The sequence below is a fragment of the Cygnus atratus genome, chromosome 8 (assembly GCF_013377495.2).
Source record: "Cygnus atratus isolate AKBS03 ecotype Queensland, Australia chromosome 8, CAtr_DNAZoo_HiC_assembly, whole genome shotgun sequence".
In the NCBI taxonomy this organism is placed as follows: Eukaryota; Metazoa; Chordata; class Aves; order Anseriformes; family Anatidae; genus Cygnus; species Cygnus atratus.
Genome location: NC_066369.1, coordinates 11,563,945 through 11,587,605, shown reverse-complemented (window position 1 = coordinate 11,587,605; position 23,661 = coordinate 11,563,945). Strand labels below are relative to the sequence as shown.

Here is a 23,661-nt window from a genome sequence, read left to right as displayed (position 1 = left end):
ATGCGCGGCTTGGTTGCGAGAGCTTTGCTGGTAAGGAAGGACGTGTTTAAGAAGAGTGTACCAAAGCGATGCTAAACAAAACACAGCTAGGCTTAGATGGTCTTCAGAGAGCAAATCTATTTTGCTTTATAGCGTGCATCCCAGGGCCCTGCATCTGCCAAACACCTAGGATGATTTCTTGGTAGTCCCAGTAGGCTGGCTCGTCGTACAGTGTATTCACTTGGCAAAAGGTATGTATATAAACTGGCAAGTGTTTGTGGTTGGCTTTTCTAAGCTTTTGTTGAAGCCTTGTTACGAGACATGGCAAATAAACAGCCATCAAAGACCTGTTCCTACAGAGCACGGGGATCTCGCTGGATTGGAGCTTGTTTTTGTAATAACCTGCTGCACTGAGCTTTTCAGAGGTCGAGGTGATGCTCACAGCTCTGAATGACAGGCATCTGGAAGCAAAGGAAGCTGCTGGGAGCTGTTCGTCCTTGAGATGACTGCAGGACGTGCTACTGGCCCCGTGTGGCTCCTGGGGACCGGCAAACCGTGAAACCACCAAGGCACCGTGCTCATGGAAATGGGGGAACGGTCTGACCTGGCCTGTAGCATCAGCGTGATGTTGCTACATGGCCAGAAGCTTCTGCTTTTTCTTAAACTGATTTCTCTGTAGAAACCACCCTGCTGTGTAACAGGGTGAGAGTTTATGTAACTGTAAAGTTTGAAATGTTTCTGATTATATAATGAACACAGTTTTGCAAAAGAATACACAAAAACAACTTCGAGCCAGTGGAAAAGAACGTGGTTTTGAAAACCAGCTCTCTTCCTGAATTTCCTTCAGATTCTTTCCCTACGATTTTTTGTTGATTCTAAAAAGTAGAAAGGAAAGAAGTTTGTGGCATGTGTGGCACTGGTGCTCTGTTCTTTCTTTGTAGTCTCAATATTTTTAGGAGACTGGGGCTAGGACTTGGTGGGAGAAAAAGAGGGAGAGAGATCCCCCAATCTCATTTATTCCAGAACTGTCTTTTATTTACTGATCTAATCGTTGTCTGCGTTACACTGAGCTGCTGGAGATGCTTTCCTCCTGCTGCCTCCTGTCAGAGTTCATCTGTGGAAGTGTAGCAGGAGTTACTGTATGGAAACAGAAAAAGCTTGAAAGGATGGATGCATAGCATTTCCCTGTTGAGCTGATAGAGCTGTAGCTTAAAATCCCAGACCGCAAGGTTCCCTCTGTCTGCTTGTACCGAGTTGTCAGAGGTGCTGAATAAGCCAGACATAACCACGTTTTTTGCAGTACTGATTTTTCTTTCTCTTTAGATGATATCTGCACTGTCAGACCCAACCTGACCCAAGATCATGGATTTTTAATCAGATGGATGCTGTTTGCCAGGGCTACCCTGGAATAACTGTTATGTTATGTCTGGGGCTGGGCAGCCCCCTGCAGCTTCCTCTTCCTGTGAGACTGCCAGCTGAAGACTAGCAAATACTATAGCAAGAGCTTGAGATTCAGCAGAGGAAGGAAAAAAAAAAATAGAGATGTAGTCCCAGCAAGCTGCACTAGGGCACTGACTGTCTGCTGTGCTTCCCAGCCCCGACCTTCCTGGCCAGGTATGAGTGAGTTCTTCCCTTGCAGAGCACTAGGGTCTCTTCCAGCCTTCTGCACCTTCCCATCTAGTCCTTGGGCGTAATTTCCTGCCTGAGGTCCTGCAAAGGGCATTGAGTTATTCAGGATTTTGGATTTTTTTAATGTTTTAATGTTACTTTTTTTCCTTCAGTTCATTATTAATCTCAGCCTGGTCATCAGGGTGTAGTTGGCAGGTTACTGAACAGTGACTTTCATTTTCCTCTCTAGCTCTTGCAATGTGCTACACTTACATGAACTGACACCCCAGGAACTGTGCTGTAGCACCCTGGAGCTGGTGTGGGACCATCAGTCATTTTATCTTTCTGAATTTGCTTTTTCAAAGTTTTTTTCTGTTGGAACATTGAAGCATCTGCTTTTGGTAGTGAAGACTGGCCCTTTTGATAAGCTCTTTTCAGCTAAAACATTTATCCCAGGAGGGCAGGGCTTGAATGTCACAACTATGATTTTTTCTTCATAAACCTACATAAAGGCTTCAATTCAGATGCTTCAGTTGGTTTTCAGAAAGATTGGTGGCAATTTCGTCTTTCTGTGGCTGCAGTGCTTTTGGTTTGGTATGTTTTTTATGCGCACTGATTTTAGTTCTGGTTTAGTTTAATTATGGCAACTAGTGTTAAGGGTTTAGCCTCAAGGATTATTAAACTGGAGGGGGCAATTATGTTAATACGAGTATCTTTTTCATGCAGATTTGCAGTATTTATAGCCACCTGTAGATGGAGATCTGCTCCACTCTGTGCCCTGGTGGTGCTGCAATCCTGCTCCCCATCCACCTGAATGAGTGAATCGCATTTAAGCATCCACTTCATTTTTCTGAGCACTTGGGATAACCTTGAAAACTTTCCATGTCGGAAACAACGCATCTCAGCCTTGTTTTGGTTAGGGTAAGTTGTGGGAGGACATGTTTTGATACTGGAGTAACTCATGTGAGTTTCTTACAGTAAGCCAGCAGTGGGTATACCTCGGGGTAAAATGCAAGATAAAAGGCACTTATCCACTTTTCGTCTCCCCCCCACAGCTGGGTTTGTGTACTTGGCATGTCAGTGCTGACTGGTTTTCCTCTGGAGGGTTCAAGTGTGCCCTTCCTTTACTGCCTGCTTCCAAAATTGCAGCCAAGCTTTGCTTGGGATCCTTGTCTCCTGCTAAAGCAAGAGCAGCCAGCCCTAGTGACTGCTCGCTGCTTCCCCGTACAGAAGGGGTTTTACAGCTGGTTGGAAAAAAATTGGTTGGTGGTGAGGTCAGTGGTGGTAACGAGTTGTGCCACAGCTCTCATACATGATTTTGTGATTCTCTGCTGATCTGAACCTTTTTCCTGTCTGTTTGCATGGAGTCCACCATGTCCCTGTTTATGTACTGGCGTACAAAGATGCGCTGATGTAAAAGTTACCAGCGAAACTTTCTACTGTAGATGAGGAATGTGACACCTCGAGTGTCACAGCAAGCCCATGCAGAGTCAGCCACAAAATCTTTTCTCCTGGAGCTTTGGTACAATTGCTAAACCGAACTCGCACCCGAACAGCCAGCAAGTAACACCCAGAGAGCTCATTACAGCTCCGTGTGCTGCCAGTCTGACTCATCCCCGTCTCCTGCTCCCTTGTTTGTGCCGGTTATTTTTGTGTCCCCTTGGAAATGACCCTGATGAGCAACTGCCAGCGCCTGGGGCCTGTGTAACCAGCTGTTTTCCGAAAACAGCAAGCCCAGAGGCAGGTAGAGACCTTCCCCGAAGTTCCCCTTCACGTCTCTGGCAACATGTGAGTGTTTTAGATTTGTATGCGTTTCAGCTGCCACAAAAGGGCAATGAAATCCCCTACCAGCACCCGAGCACACTGCTGGAAAAATCCCACTCCTGGAAGCCAAACCCACCGCCCTGTCCCATGTAAGTGCTCTGCAGCAACGCCTCAGTCGGACCACGGGGCTCCTTACAAGAGGTTATTTGTCACCCTTGGGTGCCTTCTGAGCAGGGAGAGGCAGGAGCTCTCTGCAGAGCAGGGCTAGGACAATCCCAGGGGCCGGTTTTGCTGCGTGGCGCTGGGAGGAGGAGCCATGTCCCAGCCCAGTGCTGTGGTGTGGGGACCGCGGTGTGGGGCAGGGGCAGTGGGGTGGCTTGGCTGGGCCCGGCGAGGTGTGGTGGTGCCACCAGCCCGCGGCTTCCCCCAGCACCACTCCGTTTGCGGGCGGCCAGGAAGTGAGATCACAGCTCCAGCGGTTTGAGGCAGGACGGGATCCAGAGGGATCCAGAGGGATCCGCACGCACCCCAGCGGGGCGTCCGCGGCCATGGGCCAGGGCACGCTCCTGTCCCGCCTGGGGCTGGCTTGCTGCCTGCTGCTGCTGCTGGGGGGCTCCGAAAGCCTGGGGAGCCAAGGGAAGCAGCGGGGACCCTGGGAAGAGGACCAGAGCGCCGTGACGGAGGCGGCCCCGTGGGCCAGAGCGAGGTACGAAGCCGTGAAGAAGCACTTGGGAGCTGTGGGAGCTCTCTCCAAGCAGTACTGGCAGTACCTGGCTTGCAAGGTGTCACAGGAGGGCTGTGAAGAGGAGGGGAAGAGGAAGACCGGTCCCAGCCCGGGTAAGCTCCCTCCTCTCCCTTTCCTGTGCCCTGGGAACGGCAGCGGGACCAAACACTTCCCTGTGCCTGCATGGGGGTCTGCACCACGGGCGCCCGTGGCCGCTGTGGGGATGGGGCTCCCCCCATCACTCGGCATACAGCGGGTGCCACAAACACGTGTGTTGGGGCAGGGGGTGTGCTCGCAGCCTGTGTGGCTGTCCCCCTATCTGAGCCAGCTACAGCCCGTTATCCCCTCCTGTGCCCCAGCTGCCTGAGGGCAGCCTGTGGGGCAGGGCAGCAGTTAACCGCGAGTACCTGAGTGCCCACACACAGCGCAGGAAAGGCACCTGCTGGCACATCTCTGCTCTGACCACTGCCTTTCCAGGTTGGAGCTTGCCCCTGGTGGGCCAGGATTACCTGGAGATCCTCTCTGCGTGGTACTGCAGCTTCGGGAAGTGCTGCGAGACAGGAGACTGCAGGATAGTCAACAATATCACAGGTAGGTGCTGTGCTGCCTCTCAGGAGAGCTTGGGAAGGGCTTTTCTCTGCTTCTTTTCCCTGCTGTCTCTGTTGTTTTTTTCTAAAAAGTGTGTTTTAGCAAGTGATGTAGCTAAAGGGCATTTCTGGGAGGGTGAGGGGCTGAGCTAAGCCCTGTTTCTCATTACTCGTTTGCAGTTCTGAGACTGTGAGAAAGCCTGCTCCTTACAGTGTAACGTATCTGCTCCAGTTTGCCACGAGCCCTGCCTTCAGCTGGCAGTTCCCAGGCACAGTCTGGGATCCAGGCTGGCCCAGTATCCCCAGTGTCCAGCCCTGGGGCAGGAGGGTGCCCTGAGAGCTGTGTGCGAGCCCTGCACAGGTGTCATTCATTTGCTGGCCCTGAAACCTGTGGTAACCATACCCTCAGCAGAGTAGTACGTAGAGCTCAGTAAATACTAAGTAAAACCTTCGGACTTCAGTGCTCTGCAGGCATCAAATATTTCCTTCAGTTTTCAAAGGAAAAAAGTAGTCAGAGGAAGATCCACGTCTTTTTTGCAGTTCTTGGCCAACGCAGGCAGTGCACAGGCTTCTGTAAGCAGCCTGCCTCGGCGTTAATGCCCGGCCAGACACCTCTCGGGCAGGCAGCCCCACCAGCAGGGCTCTGGGGGCTTTTCTCCTCTTACTGCCACCTGCAGCAGCAGCAGCAACTGGGCTTGCAGATTAAGGCTGAGCTCTCACTGTCTGTCCTGCAGGGCTTGAAATGGACCTCAACGGGCAGCTCCACGGGCAGCACTTGGCCAAAGAAGTCGTCGTGCAGGCGGTGCGACGCTTCCTGCAGAGCCCGCAGCCGGAGAAGGCTCTGGTCCTCTCCTTCCACGGCTGGTCCGGCACAGGCAAGAACTTTGTGGCCCGGATGGTGGCCAGTCACCTGTACCGGGACGGGCTGAGGAGTGAGTGTGTCAGGGTGTTCATCGCGCTCTTCCACTTCCCCCATCACAAGTACGTGGACTCGTACAAGGTGAGAGCTAACAACCTGGTGCCGCGGGAATGGTCTGGCTGGGATGGAGTTGTTTTGTTTTTTCTTTTTCCCTAGCAGCTATACACCAAGTTGTATTTGGACTTATGAGTAAAACAGGGTTAAACAACAGAGGTTTGTGCTGCCCAGTGTGTGCACAGCATTGAGGTTTTCCCTTTTTCCCCACTCTGCTCCCTCAGTTAGTAGGTTGGGGGTGTGCAAGAAGCTGGGGGGGAGGTACAGCCAGGACAGCGGACCAGGGGGATATTTTGTGTAGCGTCAAGGTCAGGAGGAAAATCGGAGGGGAGCAGGCTTTGGGGTAGGATGCCATTGCTGAGAGACCAGCCAGGCATCAGTCATGGGAGGTGGTGAATGACTGTCTTTGCATCGGTCAGTTTGTTCTCTTTCTTCCCCCTCTTCACATATTAAACTTTATCTCGACCCGCACGTTCTCTTGCTCTCCCTATTCTCTTCCCCTGTCCCTCTGGGCAGGAGGGAACAAGCAAGCGGCTGTGTGGTGCAGCAGGGCTGGCCAGGACTGTCCCAGCACATCCAGGCTCAACCCCTGTGCCATCGACTGCTGCCAGGCATTTCACTCTGCCGCCTGCTGCCCTGCAGGTTCAACTGGAGAAGCAGATAAGTGAGACTGTGCAGCTCTGCAAGCAGTCCCTGTTCATCTTTGATGAGGCAGAAAAACTTCATTTTGGACTCCTGGATGCCATCAAGCCCTTCATGGCTCGTGATGGCAACGAGGGCCAGGTGGATTACCGGAGGTCCATCTTCCTCTTCCTCAGGTAACTTCTTCAGCCCCAAACACATGGGGAGGGACAAAATGGTGGAGTTTATCCCCTGTGGTGTGCAATATGAGGGGCCTGGCCTGCAGAGGAGGGAGAAGAGGTGACTGACTCCTCCAAGGAGTGGTTACCTCCATGGCCAGTGTTCCTTGTTGATGCTGGGCATCCTCCCAGGGTACGGGGCAGTTGCAGGAGGAGCCAAGGCCCAGCTTAGCTGGGACAGCTGAACTGGTGTCTGGGCCACGAGGCAAGGAAGCAGTGAGATTCAGAGTTAGCATGGTGTCATCCTGCACCCTGGATGGCTGAGCAGGGGGATCCTGTACTGCAGGGAACACAGCTGGGGCTGCAGGTCTTGCTGGGAAGTTGTTGTGCAAGGTAGCACTTGTAGCCGGGAGCGGGGAGGTGCCACTTGCCTGGCCCTGGCTGCAGACTGAGGTGCCGTTAGCCTGTGAGGGCTGGTCCTGGCATCAGCTCATCCTGCAGCGTGGGGAATGAAGAGCGGCTCCTTTCCCATCCAGAGGGAGGGAGGTTGTCAGCATCTCCACGCTCCAGTGCTGTCCCTCACCCAGGATTTGGTGGGACAGGACATGGGCCAGGAGAAGTGGGACATACCACAAGCAAGACGTGAGGTAGGCAGATGCCTGAACTAACCAGTGAGAAATGCCCAGGAGAGACAAGCATCTTCAGTCCCCCTTCATTTTGGTTTGCGGCTTTCAGCCTTGTTCTGGCAAGAGCTGTTCCCACAGGCTGGAGGTGAGCAGAAAACCATGTTCAGTTCCGAAACCATGTTCACTTGTCCGAAAGGGAATTTGTTACCCCCTATCCTGCTATCCAGGCAAGTGCTCTAACCTCCAAGCTCGGTGGTTCCCCAGAGCAGCTCCTCTGCTCATGAAGAGCTGTGTCTGTGCCTGTGCCTGGTGCCTGTAGAGCTGACCAGATCTGTCCCACCTGCGTGGGCCGTGGTGCAGGAGGCAGGTTCTCCCTCCTTGCTCTTCCTTCCCATCTGCTCTGGGCAGGGTGTACGTGCTGCTGGCTGTGCTGAGCTGCCCTCGTGCCCTACCTGGCAAGCTGTGCAGGTGGGGGGACAGCAGGACACTGGGCCAAGGCCCCACGTCACTGAGCAGAGGGAGCAGGGTGTCTTGAACTGCAGCACTGTGTAATCTGGGGGGGGGTTCATCATGCACAGTGGCAGGGTGACACTGGCCTGGCACAGGAGGGCTGGCTCTCCCCCAGCACTCGTTGGGATGCTGCTCTGGGCCTGCATCTGTGGCCAGGTTTGGGTGGTGGGAACCAGAGGGGACTGGTCACCCTCAGCCCGAAGGTGCTTCTCCTGCAGGCCAGGGGCGAGCAGGGGCAGGCAAGCTGTGCTGGCAAGGCGGCACGGGGAGGTGGTTGCAGCTTTTTTGTTCTGCTGCCCTGGGAGCCTCGATGGCTGGCAGGATGCCGTGTCCCCCAGCAGGCAGCTGCACCTGAGGCGGGTGGTCAGGGTTTGTCCCTCAGGCAGGGGATGTTCCAGTCCTGGACCTTTGCTGGTAGTGGGACTCCTGCCATGTGCTCTGCCCTCTGGCCTGGACTTCACGGCGACTTGCTGAGGGTTTGGTGTGGAGCCAAGCGGCACCTGAGAGGTCAACAGCTTTGGGGCCAGGACGGGACTGACAGGGACGGGAAGTTCTGCTGACTGCTAGTCCCACCCCAAGGGAGAAAGCAGCTGCCCCGGGGGCTGGGCTGGCAAGATGGAGGGCAGCTGTACAGGTGCCTATAGAAAGAGCATTTTTGGGAAGAAATTCCTCCGTGTGCGAGTGTTTCAGATGCTGACCCTAGACAGAGAATCCTGTCACGGGCAGAATTGCTGAGGCCTGCCTGCAGGGGGTGCTGCTGGCACCTCTGAGCAATTTCTCTGTGGTGGCATGGTGGAGTGACTTCGCTCTGTCCACAGCAATATTGGTGGCAACACCATCAATGAGGTAGCCCTGGACTTCTGGCGGGCCGGCCGGGCGCGGGAGGAGATCTCCTTGGAGCTCCTGGAGCAGCGGCTGCGGCTGGAGCTGCTGCAGCCCGCAGGTAGGAGCCCGTCTCGCTGCGAGCAGGCCACTGGTCTGGCCATAAACCTGCCCCTCCACACTGCCCTGGGGCCTTGCTTATGAGGTGCCTTGTGCCACACGAACATCTGTGCCATGGAACAAGCACTTATGTGCCCCCCACACCCTGGCGTGTGCCCCTTCCTTCGTCCACATAGCACAGCCCCAAGCGAGGCACATGGGAAAGGAGCTGTCGGTCGTTCTGCCCCCTTCAGCCCTGAAAATAGCCGGGTTGTGACAAGCAGCCTCGTGCCTCAGTGAATGTAGTCTCCACTGGGAATTTGGGCTTCCCTTGGCCTGCGGTGGGCGAGGTGTGGTGATGTGCTGTGGTCACGCTACGTGCTGGCCAGCTCTGCGGGTGGAAGGATGTCTGCCTCCCCACCGTGTACAGCTGGGTGCAGCAAAAGAGCAGCCTCAGGAGAGAGGACAGACCTTGTCTCAGAGGGGTGCCTGCTCTCAGGTGGCTGAAGCTTTCGTCTTGCTTTTTGCTACAGAGAACGGCTACGCCCGCAGCCACCTCCTTGAAGAGAACCTCATCGATTTCTTCGTGCCGTTCCTGCCCCTGGAGTACCACCACGTGAAGCTCTGCGCACGGGATGCCTTCCTGGCCCGCGGACTGCCGTACACAGAGGCAGCCCTCGACGAGGTAGCCAGGACGATGGTGTTTGTCCCTAAAGAGGAGAAGCTTTTCTCTGCACAGGGCTGTAAATCTGTATCCCAGCGCATCAATTACTTCCTTCCTTGAACATCAGATGGGACTACACCAGTGGTGAAGGCAGTTTTGCACACTAGGAGTTGCTCTCCTTGCACAAGGTCAGGCAAGCAGCAGATTACACAGCCACACATTCGCACAGGGCCAGAGACTTAACTCCTCGTTGTTCTGAGGGCTGTTGGCAGGGTGGGCTGTGCACCCTGCCCAGCCTTACTCGTGGGGCACTGGCACAGCTTGTGCTTGGCTGTGTTTGAAGTCCCTCTTGTGTTTTTTTTAATTCCTTCTTTTAGCCTGAAGAAGCGATTTGGTTGTGCTGACAGACTTCATTTCATGTGAACAAGAACGTTGTCAGTTCGTCGTCTCGTAATAAGGGCCTCGAACAGCCTGGGCCTGTTGAGAGTCCAGCGGAAGCCACAGCCTCTTCCCTGGCTGCAGCTTTCTGTCACTTCGCAAGCTCTCAGACTGCACAGAACACATTTGCTGCTTTTGAGGGTTTTTCTGTATTGCTCTCCTGCATTCACAAGGTGTGTGGCACTTGGGGATGTGTACCAGGATCATGGTTTGGGCAGGGACACCTTTGCATAGAGAGAGTGACTGAGAGTCTCTGGCGCTGTAAAACCCACAGCCTGCTGCTTTGGCCTGCCCTGTCCCTCCCTCCCCTCTCTTGGAGTCTTTCGTTCTATGGAAGCAGCTGTGGGGATGAGGTGAGCTGCTGCTGAAACTGTTTCTCGAAGTGATTTGGTAAAGAGCCTGTTTGGTTCATTGCAGGAACTGGTTTAGCGCGAGACAATCTCCCATTTCATGGGCAAAGGGCAGCTGAGGTGGATGGTGGCTGAAAGAACAGGTTGCGGTTGAATTCTGTTCAGAGATGAAGATTTTTTTTTTCTTTTTTCCCCTGGTATGCATGCTGTGGCTTTTTGGCTGGTATCAGCATTACTACACCGAGGGGCTGTTTGCTGTCTGGGTACTTGCCAGGTGATAAGTACCTGACAGCAGGACCAAAAAATTTCAACAGTGTTACGGGAATCACTCTGTGACCTCTGGGTCAAAACTCCCTTCCAACACAGCTGTGCTCGGCAGCGAGGTGAATCAGCACATGCCAAGGACAGGCTTTAGCAGCCTGAATGCCACATGTGCAGACCTTTGAGCTATTTTAAGCTTTGACCCTTTCTGTCGTGCCAGTGATGAGCAGCACAACCCTGGGAAAAGATTGACCAGACACACTTATGCTCTGGCAGACTTTGAGTCCACGTTTCCCTCCGGGCATGTTGGTGCTATTACCTAACGCGGCTTCATAGTCTGAGGCAGCGGCAGGAAGACGAGCTGGCTGCTGTCTTACCCCTGGCTTCTCTCTGTGCAAAGTTGGTTTAAACCAGGCTGTTGACTCTAGGTTGGACCTTTAGGGCCTGTGTCAGCATCTGCTTTTATTGGGCATTTCTGGGACTTGATCTGTGGGCACTCATTTCATCGTGTGTCGGCCTGGGGCACAGCTGAGGGAGCTGTGCCTGGGGAAGGTGAGCTGGTGGAAGGAGGCAGCGGCCCCCTGGAGGACACAACTCAGGCACTGCTTTATAACCAGCTGGTGTGCTTGGGCAGTCGTATAGCCAGGGTGACTTTTTCGTATTTTTAAATAGAAAAGAGTCATTAGCTGTTCAGCTTAGAGTGATGCTGTTTGGGGTGGAAGGAAGTCACTTTATTGAGCTTTTTGCCAGTGCTGGCAGGTCTGAAGTTGGCACGTTGTGCTGTTCTGTTACTGAGTAAGGAGGGGGTGGTGCTACCAACGAGGGCACCTCTCAAACTGATGCTGCAGGACCAGCTCACGCCAGGTCACACGCGCGTGTTTGAGAACTAAGCGAGAACCACTCTCCTCTGACTACTCCATGACACATTTAGATCAATGTTAATGTTTTTCTTTGCAACCTGGCAGAATTAAATTACTTCCCTTTCTAACAGGTTTGCAGTCAGCTTGTCTTTTCTACCCCAAATAACAGCCTTCAGGCTACCACTGTACAGGTTCAAATATTCTTTTAAAAAAATAAAGCAACATCTAATCAAGTGGGTTTTTTTGCCAATAAAATATTGCAACCTTTATTTAAAACAAAATGCAAATTGGCAAAACTTTGTGGAACGACAGGCAAAGAGGCCCTTCAAAGGGCCTTATTTACATCAAGTTTAACACTGTTCGCAGTTCACAGTCAGACGATAGTGAGAGAATTAAATTAGAAAAACAACCAAAATATATTACATTAACAATTAAAAACAAAAACAGTTGACAACACTGGTAGAGTGATTGGTGATTAATGTGTTTCATTTTAATCCATTCCTGCCCTCAGTGAGTTCACTACTGACACAAACAGCATGCCAAGCTGAGCGGGCTCTACCCCCCTGCGCACAACGGAGACATTTGGAAGCGTGACCTCCTTTGGTACAGACATTCCTCATTTTCTAGACACTGCAGCTAAGTCCGGGTGCCCCCTAACCTGTTACTTCCCACCACTAGGGAACAGGCTAAAGGCTTTGTTCCACGCTACAGGCGACCAGAGTGCACCCCGGTGCCTACCCATGTGCAGGAGCTGCTGGATGGTGCTGCTCGCGCTGACACAGGAGGTTTCTGAGCACGCTGCAGCTGCTGCCCCTCAGTTTCTGGCAGCTCCTGGTGAACAGCAGGCCTGGACCAACTGTTTTAAAGGAGAAGGCAGTGGTCTGTTACATCTGCAGAAAACAGCTTCTCGATGTGTTAGTGTTTGTCCCAGCTGCTGCTGCCCAGGAGCACCAACGAGCAAAAGGCTGAGCACCTGAGCTGCCTGGGGGGGCGTGCCCTGGGTACACAGCACAGACACCAGCCTCAGGTTTCCTCTGAGCACAGGCCGCCAGCCCAGCCCATCGTGCTGCTCGTGCACCCTCAGCCTGGTGGGGAGGGGCTGCTGGGCCTGCTCTGGTAACAGCAGATTTGGAATAGCTCTTGCCCCACGCTGAGGGGTTTTGTTCCTGCTGCCCACAGAGCAGTGTGCCATAAAACTCTGGGGTAAGCACCCCCGAATGGGATGCCAACGTGCAGCGGTTTGGGTCACGCTGACACAAAGCAGTGTCCAGAGGTGTCCTGCATGAGAAAGACAGGAACAGGCAGGCCCCCACCACGTTCTGCGCCAGGTATGCTACTGCGTTCAGCTCCGCTTTCCCAGCTGCCCAGTTTGATGCAGTCCCAAACTCAAAGCTCTTAATTCAGCTTCACCCCTGCCAGCACTAATGAACAGTACAATTAACCCTAAGTGTTGCCAGCCAGGTGCTTGCTTTTCAGGTGCGGTGCAGGGGGAGAACCACACCTCTGAGTCAGCCAATTCCCCAGGAGCTAGGAAGGGAAAGTGCCCCGCGAGCGCATGCTTTGTGCTTGCCATTACCAGGCCCTATGTGATCCCATCCCCTGCTGCAAAGAAGACTACTTTAAATTCTAGTCCATGCTAGTGCAAGTTAATTAGAGAGCCTGGCTGCGATTGCATCTTTACCACACGAGGCCTTCTCACAGTGGTGAAGAAAGGAAACGCAACCGGAGTTTTTGCCTTTTCCATAAACAGCAGAGCAAGAAGTGCTCTGTGCTGGAGCAGTAACAGGGCTTCACCATCCCTCGGGTGCTTTACACACACTTTTTTTGCAATGGCAAACACAGAAGCTGCTACAGTGGAGCCCTTTAAGGCTGAACACGAAGTCAAATCCAGCAGAGGGAAGGAAAAGGACCTGCAACAATGTGGAAGGAAGAACACTGAATGTGAGCTACAATACAACCAAGCTTTTCCAGGTAGCGTCCTTTTGCTGTCCTTCCAGAGGGCGAGGGGAAATTCTCATTTGAGAATAGAACAAGATTGGGCAGGAGAGGCAGTGGAGGTAGAGGCAAGTCTGCAGTCTCTTATTTAGGCGAAAATAAAATTAGTGTCAAGTCAGCAGTACCTCTGCCACCATCCACCTTTCTGATGTGACTATGACAATCAGCTACAGCAAAGAAAATGCTCCCTGTAGGAGTGATGACCGGCAAATCCCTCCAATTCCACTGTTAGGTGTTTTACCTCCACTGAAGGGATCACAACTGGATGGGCTTCTGTGTTGCTCCAAGTGGCTGAGGAGTCCCTGGGGAGCTTCAGAAGCCGCCTGGCCATGGTCCTGGGCAGCCTGCTCCAGGTGGCCTGAGCAGGGGTTGGAGCAGATGGGCCCCAGAGGTCCCTGCCAGCCTCAAGCGGTCTGGGAGTCTCTAAAAGCAGGTGGCTTCTTCGGCTTGTAGTAACACAGCCTCGGCCCTGTCCCACTACTACCACCTTAGGGGCAGTGGGGGTCAGAAACCAGGCAGCATCTGGAGAGAAAGCATGGATAACCAGGGGAGGGTAACCAGTCCTCTGCCGGGGCACAATTAGTTGCTTAAAAAGGGTAAGAAAGCTTGAAAGATCTGTTCTAATAGCTAGAAATTCCAAGAATTGTTTGCTATTTTATCACTTTTGCTGGAGTTGTTCTGGAAGACTGGTATTCAAAAAAAAAAAAAAAAAAGCTTCTTTCAAAACACTCATCAGAACTGGACTAATATGCTTACAATTTTCTGGTTAAAATACCTTTCCCCTGAGAGTAACCACTTCAGTTTCAGTCTGTTTGTACTAGGCTGGGAAGTAGTACAATGATGAAACCATGCGATTGTCTGCCAAGGCAAACACACCCTGCCTTCCTTGATTGTTTAAAAGGCAACATGAAGCAACACCCTCAGACTTTTTCCCTTTGCAGGTGACCTTTCCAAAGGCAGTTAGTTTGGTGCGCAGTGATGCCCAGGTTCAGTAAAGATGACTGAAAGAGATAAGGTAAACCCCAAAAGCCCTCAGTAAAGTCTGCAAGATAACGGTTTGGTACTCTGCCTTACTGCTGAGTGTCACGGTGGAAGAAGCCCGGTGCAGCCTCCCCCTGCCCCATTGACGTGCGGGCTGGAACATAAGGACCAGAGGAGATCCTGGACAAGCTGAAAATCCTACTGCAGGAGGAGACAACAGGCTTCGTCAGGTAGGCTGGTACCTCCGAGTCAGGCTGACTAACCCACACTGTACTTTCCTTTGTTGCCACTTGGGAACCAGCTCACTGACCTGTAGGAACAACTGATTCACTTTAATGCCTGTCACTTAGGGTGGAGGGGTTTTATTTTTTTATTTTTTATTTTTTTCCCATCATTTCACTCACTCTGACAGTGAAGCTCACATGGTCCATTTTACCTCGCATTCTGCTCCACTGGTGTGCATTCATGCGTCGTGCCACACACCTTTGTTTACCACAGACCAGTAATAGAATGAGGAGTCTCAGACACCAGCACCTTTCTAAAGGCTTTTCAGGCCACTGTCTCACCATGCTCCATGGAAAATGAACAGGGATGTGGGCCGAGATGGCCCAGCCTACTTCCGAGCACCAACAGGGCATCGCTTCTAGACAGAACTGGAGTGCCATCTGTCTACGGTCACACCTGGGCCCCAGCTCAACTCTAAATGCTCAAACTAAAAGCAGCACAGTCACACTTTAAAAACAAGTTAAAAAAAGCATTTTAGCAAAAAAATAAAAGATTTAAGGTGCAAAGCAAGCCAGATCCTCTATCATCACAAATAGTGTGAAGTGAGCAGCAGCATGCAGGGTAACGGGTACTGGAGACAGGTATCAGGCCTGTTTGCGTCCTCTTAAACCAACAACTAGTTGAGGTCCTCCTACTTGCCAGTACATTTGCATCTCAGGGAGCTGTGCGCACACAGCCAGCTTTCTGAGGCCCCCAGCAGTCCACAGCCAGTGCTAGGAGCAGGGAAGCCAACCAACCACACGATTGCTTTCATTCTGGGATTGTCAGTAGGCATCAAACATGAGGGACCATAACCCAGTGGAGCGGTAACACCTTTTGTCACGTTTTAGGCAGAGTGCACAGTTTACGTGCGTGTTCCTGCTCCACAGCATGAGATCCTGGTCCAGTCTTTAAAATACATAAAAAAATTTTAAAAGACGGCCGTGACTCACATGTGCTGACATACCTAGTCACCTCCATGCCCAGGGAAGGTAGAAGCCTGCAGGCCCGATAAGCAACAGGAAGCACCAACCCCAGAAATCCGGGTGAGGTGGCTGTGCTACAGCGGGAGGTGCAGGGCAGGCGGCAGGCAGGCTGGCCCGCTGCTCCTTCTGCCTCTGGCTGCGCAGCACTGACTGCTGGAGGAGAGCGGAGACCAGCCAGGGGCTGCTGGGGCAGAGGCTTTGCCTCACCTACCGTGGGGCCTCAAGGCGCTGAAACTAAACTGGGGTGTCAACCTGGTAACGAGTTAAAAACAATTTAAAGCTTAAAAAAAAAAAAAAAAAAACAACCCACCCTGTCCCAATAACAACACTGGCAAGTTGTGCAAGAGCCCCAAACTACTCACACACGACTATCAAGCGGCACTCATGCTAGACCACTAGAAATAGGAATCAACTGAGTGAAGGTGGGGTGGGGGTAACTCCAGTGGTAAGTCTGCCCAGCACTCCTGACGTTCAGCTACAACAAAGACACAAACGTGGTGGATGAGGTGGACAGGAGGGAAAAGGGATAGTTCCATATATTAACTAATTTTGCAGTTCTCGTTACAGCAGCAAACAGCACTGTGGAAGTACGCCACCGGGGCTAGTGCATCCACCTCCAGCAGCTCTGAATACTGTCAGTGCATCAGACCCTTCCCCAGCCGCACGCACCCTCCCGCAGAGCTGCTCAGCCCTTGGCACCACCAGCACCCCTGCGCCTTTCCGCACGGTGTCGGGGGCCACAGCACGCGGTGGTGCAGATGGGGCGGATCCTGCAGCCACTCCAGTACTCCAGCCACCAGCCCCAAACCATCCTTCCCAGAGAGAACCTGCCATTGGTTCTCCTGCCTCTCCAAGGGAGGAGCAAGGATCCTCCTTTCCTCGCCATACCAAGCAGACCAGACTGACTAGGTAGGGACAAACATCTGCTGTTCTGCCCCTTACAGCTTTAATCTACCCTCTCCATCCCCATTTTCTGAGATGAACCTGTAAACGTGAGGAGAACTCAGTGATCTGAGGTACTTCACATACTCAAGTATCAGTCTTTCCTTTTGAAAGCATCAGTACAGAAAAAAAGTCCCCCCCTCCCCATGTGTACGTCTCTTACCCAGACTGACAGTAGCTACCTTTGCACCACATCGCTGATTTCTTGGACACACGACAATAAGTTATTAAGGACGGGGTTTGCCCCAGGGACACTAGCAGCTGTTGAGGACACCTGCAGTTCCTGCAGGCTGAGTTCCAGTTTGCTCACGGCTTCCCGGAAGGCAAATTTGTTGCGTGTATGTGGGATGCAGTCCACGTAGCCTGAGCAGTAATCCAACAGCTGATGCCCTGTGTCCACCAGCTGGCTGTTTGGTGTTGGCTCAGCGATGGCACTCGAGAGGAGGTCTGCGCACTCCAGCAGTGCTTCCTTGCTGATTTTGTCTGCTGGGATTTTCTCGGCCGCCTGTTTGGTCTTTCTTAGCGCTACTTTTGCGCCAGCCGTGCCATTGGCCATTTTCACTGGGGAAGTGGAAGACGATGACAGAGGCACTTGAGGTGGAGGCATCACAGGCCTCCCGGATTTTCCACCAACAGGTGCTGCTGCTGCCTTCTTACTCCCTTCGCTTGATTCCAGTCCATGCTGCGCTCCTGCCCCGTTGCTCAGTTCTTCTGCTGCATCTGCACAAGCAGCTGGCTGTTGGAGGAGCCTCATCACTGGTGGTGGAGGTGGAGCACACTTTGGTTTTACCCGTCTGGGCCGGTCCCTGTCGCCGGAAGAAGTGACCTGATGCTCAGATAAGAGCTTAAATTTATTACCCTGAGAGTCTGTGCCAATGAGCTGCACGTCTGCTGGAGTGTGTTTTAGAGTGGGTGAGATTAGGACTGGCACTTTGTGGTTATGAGTGGTTGGAAGTATTGCTGCAGCCTTGACTGGAGAGGACCACCCCGGTCTCTCACCATCTTCAAGGGCCCCTTGCCGCGGGCCACTGTTTTTTTCTTTGCTCTTAGGAGCTGCTGCTAGCCCTGGACTCTCCTTTTCTTCCAAACCAGAGGGGGTTCGGAAAGGGAGAGCTGTGGCACCCCTTGGCAAGAGTTTTGCTTTTGGTCTTTCTCTGGTCAAAGCAGGGCCTTCTTCCAGCTTTTTGGGAAGCAGGTCGTTGGCCCTCCCCATGCTCTCATCAGGCTGAGAGGAGGTGGACACTGTCCGTTCCAGCTGGATTTTTGACCTCTGGGAATTTCTGGGAAGGGTCATTGCCATCCTATCCTGCTCTGGAAGCCCTGAGGACATGGAAGATGTGGAGTTTGACCTTGGAAAAGGCTTTGAAGTTTCTTCACTGCCAGTAGGTTTTCCTGGTCGTAAACCCAGTGTCTTTTTAATCAACCGTGGTGTAAAGAAACCTGTGATGCCTGACCACCCACCACCAGTGCTTACACCCCCACCACTGCTGGTGCCAGTGCCATCGTCGTTGTAGAAGGTCCTCTGCACAAAGCCCCCACCATAGCACTTGGGTGGTGCCAGGCTCGCGTCCTGCTGCGTGGGAGCAAAAGCAAACCCATCCACATGCTGCAAGGAAGCAACAGATGAGAAGTTACCCGTTAGCTCGTATTTCTTGTGGGGCTGATTCTCCATCTCCCGGAAGGAACTGCTGCGCTTGGGAGGTGTGGGCGCATTCCTCTTCTTCATAAAGGAGCTGAAGAAGCCACCTTTTCTGTCCCTGGTGAAAGTGGTCTCTTTGGCATCCTCCAGCAGGCTGCTGGGTGACTTGTCCCTCTGCTTGCGAGGCAGTGCGGGAGACCCACTTGTTGGCTGTGTGCTTCTGATAAAACCTAGACAGAAGAAACAAGCGTGACTCTTCAAAATCTATTTCCATTTCCACCCCCCTGTCCTGCAGTGGGCTGTAAAGGCTGAGTTGCCCGGGATCTGCAGAGACAGACTGCGAGAGGAAGTTAGCACTTTTATTTTTGTGCAAGGCTGATCTGCTTTTGATTTTATTCAATCCATTCTGCTTGCATGACTTGCCTGTTGTCTGCATTGGGGAGGCTACTTAGGAGAGATGTCAGGAGAAAGGGAACTTACTCTTTCTCCCCAGTTTCTTACCCACTTCCTGTAGTTTTTTCTCCTTCCCAAATACTGTAAGTATAAAAGAGAATCTCTTGTTGCATTGTCAAGTTTAGTTTGGAAGCTGTCATCTTAAAAATACAGCAAAACCAAACTTAAAAGAAAAAAATACAATGGGCTTTAGCAGAAAACCACTGAAAAAGCTGCAGCATTTTCTATTTAATTGTAAAGGAGTAGGCTGGCAAACAGCCCTAATGACACAGCTGCTCAAGGCACCAGCCTGCAATATGTTGGTTCAAGATTTTGGTTCTTTGCTCCACAACCTGAGAGCAGAACAGAGAAGTCTGAATTGCGCCTGTACAGATGTGGGCTCATCTTAGCTCTCAAGAGTAGTCTCTGCCTTCTCAAGACTGAGAAGTGACACCTGTACTGTGATCAAGAGCTCCCACTCTGTGCTGTATCATTCTGTGCTACCAAAGAACAAAGCCATGCTGATTTCCTCCCCACAAGTCATCTTGTCTCTCAGTAAATCTTCCATTGTTCTGACCTCTCCACCTCTCTAATCCAGGATGAGTGAATGCAGCCATGGGGTGTCCAGCCCTGCCTCTCCTGCCACAGTACCACAGTAAGTCCTGCTACAAACTGAAAAAAGCCAACGCACTTGATCGTATCTTGACTGGAACATGAAATTTTACAAGCCAGGATACTGGGTTGCAGAGCTCCAGCTGGTGGATGTTCTGTTCTCTTCCATTTGGTACTTCACAACAGGAGCAAGTCTACCCTCATGGCCTCAGTGCAACTGTCCTTGTGGTCATACCTGGTGCTGAGCTGGAAGCTGAATGCTCCAGAGTATCTTGTGTTCCTTCAATGTTCTCCTTGTTCTCTGCCTGCTTCTTCAGTGTTCTAGTCTTGGAGGGAAGCATGGGCAACCGGGGCAAGTAAGGAACTATGGATGAGGAGGAGGCTGTTCTTCCGAGCTCCTCTGCTACCTCTGTAAGGGGAAAAAGCAAGCGGAATCATTGGAACAAGGACCAGCAGAAGAGGAGGAAAAGCAAATATGGGTCTTTACTGCAGACCCAGAGCAGCAAGAAGAGATACATGTCTGAAAGAGGAAGCAGTTTATAAACTTAGTTTTTTATTCCAGTCCAGAGGTGTTTAGTGTAAGTGATGTTTTACATAATGACTTCAAACTCATTTACATCTTTATAAATTCAGCTAGAAACGGTGGTAGGATCTGTACAAGCTCTATGCTGGGTTAAGGTTGCCCAAGAGCTAAAGCTCACGCTGGATACATTTACCTCTGTTTCTAATTAAGGTGCCTCGTGTTGATCCCCTCAAAGGTGAGTCCTCTCTGCATCTGGACCTAAGCTGCTTTGTCAGAAGCAAAGCACTGCACCTGTCTATTAGAAGTGAAGACTGCATATTTCCTTCCCAACATCAACACAAGGTATGTGATTTAAAAACAAACAACAACCAAAAAAACCTCCTGGCCACCCCCAGGTTATTATTTGTGTAGGCCACTTGATGTGCCTATTATAGATCCTCCTTGGTAGAATTTCCCCTTGTGTGTTTTTTTCGGTAGTGAGGAAGTGGATGGATGGGCTTCATATTTAATTTCAAATTTGAGATGTTTAGACAGTTGTGCTTGTCTGCTGCCTAGTATCACACGTCTCACCAGTATTTATCTCCTAGTTGACTAGATTTGAAAGTTGCATTGCAGATTCACTGCTAAAAGTAGCTAGGTAGAAAATGCAGAGGTTAAGGCAGATTTAATTTTTTTTTTAAATGAAAGCTGGTAGAATACTACTGCATGACCTAAATTCTGCAGTCAGAAATAGACTGTGATATGCATGCACCTTTTTCTCTCACTCACTATTCCTCTCTCTCTCCAGTCTGGGAAACAAGAGGCTTCCTCTAATAGAAGAGACAATGTTCCTTAAATGAACTCTGTTATCTGGCTGCTCAAATTAATTACTATGCTGTCTCTGTATTGAAGTGTCTAAATTTTATTCAGTATTTGTGCAGAATGTAAGAGAATGTATTGACAGACTTATGGATAACAAATGAAGTAAGGGATGAAGCCTCATTGCAGCCTCCAGAGTGAGCAGATGAGCCTTAAGAGCCTGTGCATAAGAGCACTCCGGCAGATAAACTCTTCTACTGTTTCAGAAACCAAGCAAAAGGGGTTCTCACCCTCCGAGATGCTCGAGTCGTGGAACATGGTTTCAAAGGCCTGGTGGGTCTCAGCAAAGGAAGGTCGGTCAGGCGGGTTCCACTTCCAACCTGCAGTGTGAGAGCGCAGAGTAAGTCTCAATGCCTGTAGCAGGTAGGAGATGATTTTTTATTCTTTTATTAATAGAGTTTAAATTTGTTATGCAGCATTAGAGAGCTTTTCATGGCAAATACTAAGCAACACACTTGGAGGATGTATTTTGTGCAACCATGTCAACTACTTGTCTCCTGCAGAGGTGTTATGTTTGCAGAGAACTCAATTTCTTTCTCTTTTGGTGATTCCATAGTAAGAATCCTGCTCACAAAAGGACAGTACAATTTGTCACAAAATGCTATCCAGCTGTAATCAGAGATGACAGTTTCTGAGAGTTCTTGTTCCTTAGAGACCAGACTCATTTTTACATCAGTGACCAGGTATGTGTCAGGTGATAGGGACTTTTCCACGTTAGCTAATGAAATGGCATATAAGAAGCAAGGATTTAGAATTAACCACAGATTTCACCCATCCCTCCCAGGCTTTGTTCCCTGAACTGAAAGACAATACTCACACGCCCTCATCAATTCATAAACCTTTGGAGGGCACCCCTCCGGTTGTTCCATTCGATAGCCCTTTTCCAGCAGATCATACACCTGAGAGAGGTCAATGCCTGGGTACGGTGACATCCCATAGGTAGCAATTTCCCATAACAGCACCCCAAAGGCTGCAAAAGGAAGAAAACAAAATTCCTGGTCATAAGACTGCCTACCTCCTATGTTGCTTGTTATATTGTGGCCTTTACTGCAGTTTGAGGCAGAGTCTCTTTGATGCAGATACTTCAGGTCAGCCTAGGTGAAGACAGCACACACTAAAAACGCTACTGATTTGTGAAGCTGTGGCCTGGCGTGCACCTCCCCATGTGTTTTTGCCCAGGCTAGAACCCAATTTACTCTTTAGGCTAGCAAAGAAAAAAAAAATGAAACACTGAAGTTGAGTTTTCTTACCCCACACATCTGATTTGATTGAGAAGGTGTTATAGGCCAAGCTCTCGGGAGCAGTCCACTTGATTGGGAACTTGGCTCCAGCATGAGCTGTATATGTATCTCCAGTCATAAGTCGACTTAAGCCAAAGTCGGCCACCTTCACCACATGATTTTCTCCAACTAAGCAGTTCCGTGCTGCCAAGTCCCTGTATAAAGAAAAGAGGCACACTCCTTTACTGGAGCAAGAGCAGGGATTTTGAATACAGTCCTGTACTAGCACAGCCTGCCCCCTGCTCCTGCAGGAGGAAGCAGTCCCTTCATGCAGCAGGTAAAGACAACACGAGCTCTGTTCTAAACAGTGTCAGACACTGAGCGGACATATTCCTAGGAGCAGTAAACTGGGATTAGGGCTCTTTCCAGTAAACTTCCAGTAACGATAGCTGCTACAATGAGAGGTTCATGTTTCTGGAGATTAGGATGAGATCAGCAGCTCATCACACTGGTACCAGCTTTATGGCACTGCTTTATCCAACTGGATAGGATGCCATGGTTGGCAGGGTCTTGCCCAGAGCGGGGACATTGGAACAGGACACCACCAACTTTCACAGCCATCAGGCACATGCGCACAAGATTGAAAGCCATGGGGAGGAGATACTGCAAGACAGCATTAAAACCAAAACAGCCAACGCATTACCTACTGTGAAACCTAACTCTGGAAAAAAATCTCCCCAAGAGCAAGAATTCCCAGGCCATCACAGTGGTGGCCTGTCCACCATTACAATCTGAGATTATACCGCCTTGATGTGATTTCACCCACCTGTGAATGAAGTTCTTCTTCTCCAGGTACTCCATAGCAGAGGAGATCTGAGTGGCCATATAGAGTAACACAACGGCACTCACTTCCTCCCGGTTGCATTCCCGTAAATAGTCTAGTAGGTTCCCATATGGCATGTATTCTGTCACAATGTAAAAGGGTGGCTCCAGGGTACACACACCTAGCAGTGAGGAGAAAGGGGCATGTGAATAAAGCTGCCATTCCTTCCCTAGCTTATCGGTGGTCCCGATGTTATACCCATTCGGTGCATTTTGTACCAATGAGTGTTTCTCTGGAAACTGAAGACTTTCATCTACAAGACCTGGATCGATGCAGCCCAACTTAAAATTCAGTGCTTCTACCTACCTCTCTGTCCATCTACCTTCTGGATAGTGAGAAACATGTCTGTTAAAGCACCACTATTCCTATATACTGTACATAAAGGATGTATACCATATATATATAAAGAATATTGCTACACACTGTTGTTTGGAGGGTTACAGAATGAAATAGGAGTTATTTTGAAGATCTATGATTTGCTTTCCTTCCCCCCTCCTCTTTCTTAAAGCTAAAGAGTGGCCAAGTGGAAGCGGGTACCTGTCAACTGGCCAGATTTCCAGACTGAAATGTCACTACAGAGGAATGTGAAGCACTCCCATGTGTGCTAGCTGGGTAAGCCATCAGCATGGTGGGACCTACTCCTGAAGCAGCATTCTCCCACATTCCTCAGATGACTCCTTGCTACAGTCACTGCAATCATGTACAAAGTATGTTATTAGTGGAGGAGGAGGGCAACAGGATACTCATGTCAAATCTGTGAACTCCCACTGCAGCACTGCTGGATTCCTGCTGATACTGTTATCTACATTCAGTAGTAAAACGTGACTACACTGCATATCAGAAAGAGCAAAAATGCATCTCTGATGAGCAATCTTTTTAGTGTCTACTGCTGGAACCAGACAGGGCTAGGCAGACACTTCATCTGTGTCCATTTTTTAAAAATGGGCACAGAATAGGTGACATTATTAAAATCCTTCACATTCTTCACATTTCTACTTTTATCCTAGGCTTGGCTTGACAGCTTTGCTCCTGAAAGCAGCAAAAGTCCAGACGCAACCAAACACTAGTGAAGGTTTAATGTGTCCCCTTAAGAATCTTTGTACATGTAGAATTAACAGCTATGCAGACTATGTATTAGTGATCATGGTATCATGCACGTGCCGGTGAGATAAACAGGGCACAGCCAAGCTGAAAAGCCTGCAGCTTTCTTCCACTCGTGCTGTTTGATCTGACTTGCGTCTCCACTGCCTTGATCTCATGT

At 50.7% G+C, this 23,661-nt stretch overlaps 2 protein-coding genes across 4 annotated transcripts in view; one reads left to right on the top strand and one right to left on the bottom strand.

Moving 5' to 3' along the window:
- Positions 1–3,650: 3,650 nt before the first annotated feature.
- Positions 3,651–11,521, top strand: TOR3A (torsin family 3 member A). Its single transcript, XM_035537828.2, has 6 exons — positions 3,651–4,188; positions 4,553–4,666; positions 5,397–5,662; positions 6,278–6,453; positions 8,390–8,514; positions 9,026–11,521. Exons 1-6 carry the CDS (start codon positions 3,900–3,902, stop codon positions 9,274–9,276), a joined length of 1,221 nt encoding a protein of 406 aa, XP_035393721.1. The 5' UTR covers positions 3,651–3,899; the 3' UTR covers positions 9,277–11,521.
- Positions 11,522–15,881: 4,360 nt separating this feature from the next.
- ABL2 (ABL proto-oncogene 2, non-receptor tyrosine kinase) overlaps positions 15,882–23,661 on the bottom strand; it is a 41,985-nt gene continuing 34,205 nt past the window's right edge. Inside the window, exons 7-13 of one of the 3 annotated variants that reach the window (XM_035537821.2) lie at positions 22,344–22,521; positions 21,548–21,732; positions 21,115–21,267; positions 20,528–20,617; positions 19,152–19,325; positions 17,728–18,102; positions 15,882–17,673 (exon numbers count right to left, since the gene is read on the bottom strand). In XM_035537821.2, coding sequence (XP_035393714.1) covers positions 16,412–17,673; positions 17,728–18,102; positions 19,152–19,325; positions 20,528–20,617; positions 21,115–21,267; positions 21,548–21,732; positions 22,344–22,521 — 2,417 coding nt within the window. In that variant the 3' untranslated portion in view covers positions 15,882–16,411. Of the gene's footprint in view, positions 18,103–19,151; positions 19,326–20,527; positions 20,618–21,114; positions 21,268–21,547; positions 21,733–22,343; positions 22,522–23,661 lie in introns of all 3 variants that reach the window. The other 2 variants (XM_035537822.2, XM_035537820.2) reach the window with 2 other exon arrangements.

Coding starts and splice junctions, on each gene's coding strand:
- TOR3A (XM_035537828.2), top strand. CDS start 3,900: ATGGGCCAGGGCACGCTCCTGTCCCGCCTGGGGCTGGCTTGCTGCCTG. Junction 5,663..6,277: donor AGTACGTGGACTCGTACAAG/GTGAGAGCTAAC, acceptor GCTGCCCTGCAG/GTTCAACTGGAGAAGCAGAT. Junction 8,515..9,025: donor GGAGCTGCTGCAGCCCGCAG/GTAGGAGCCCGT, acceptor TTTTTGCTACAG/AGAACGGCTACGCCCGCAGC.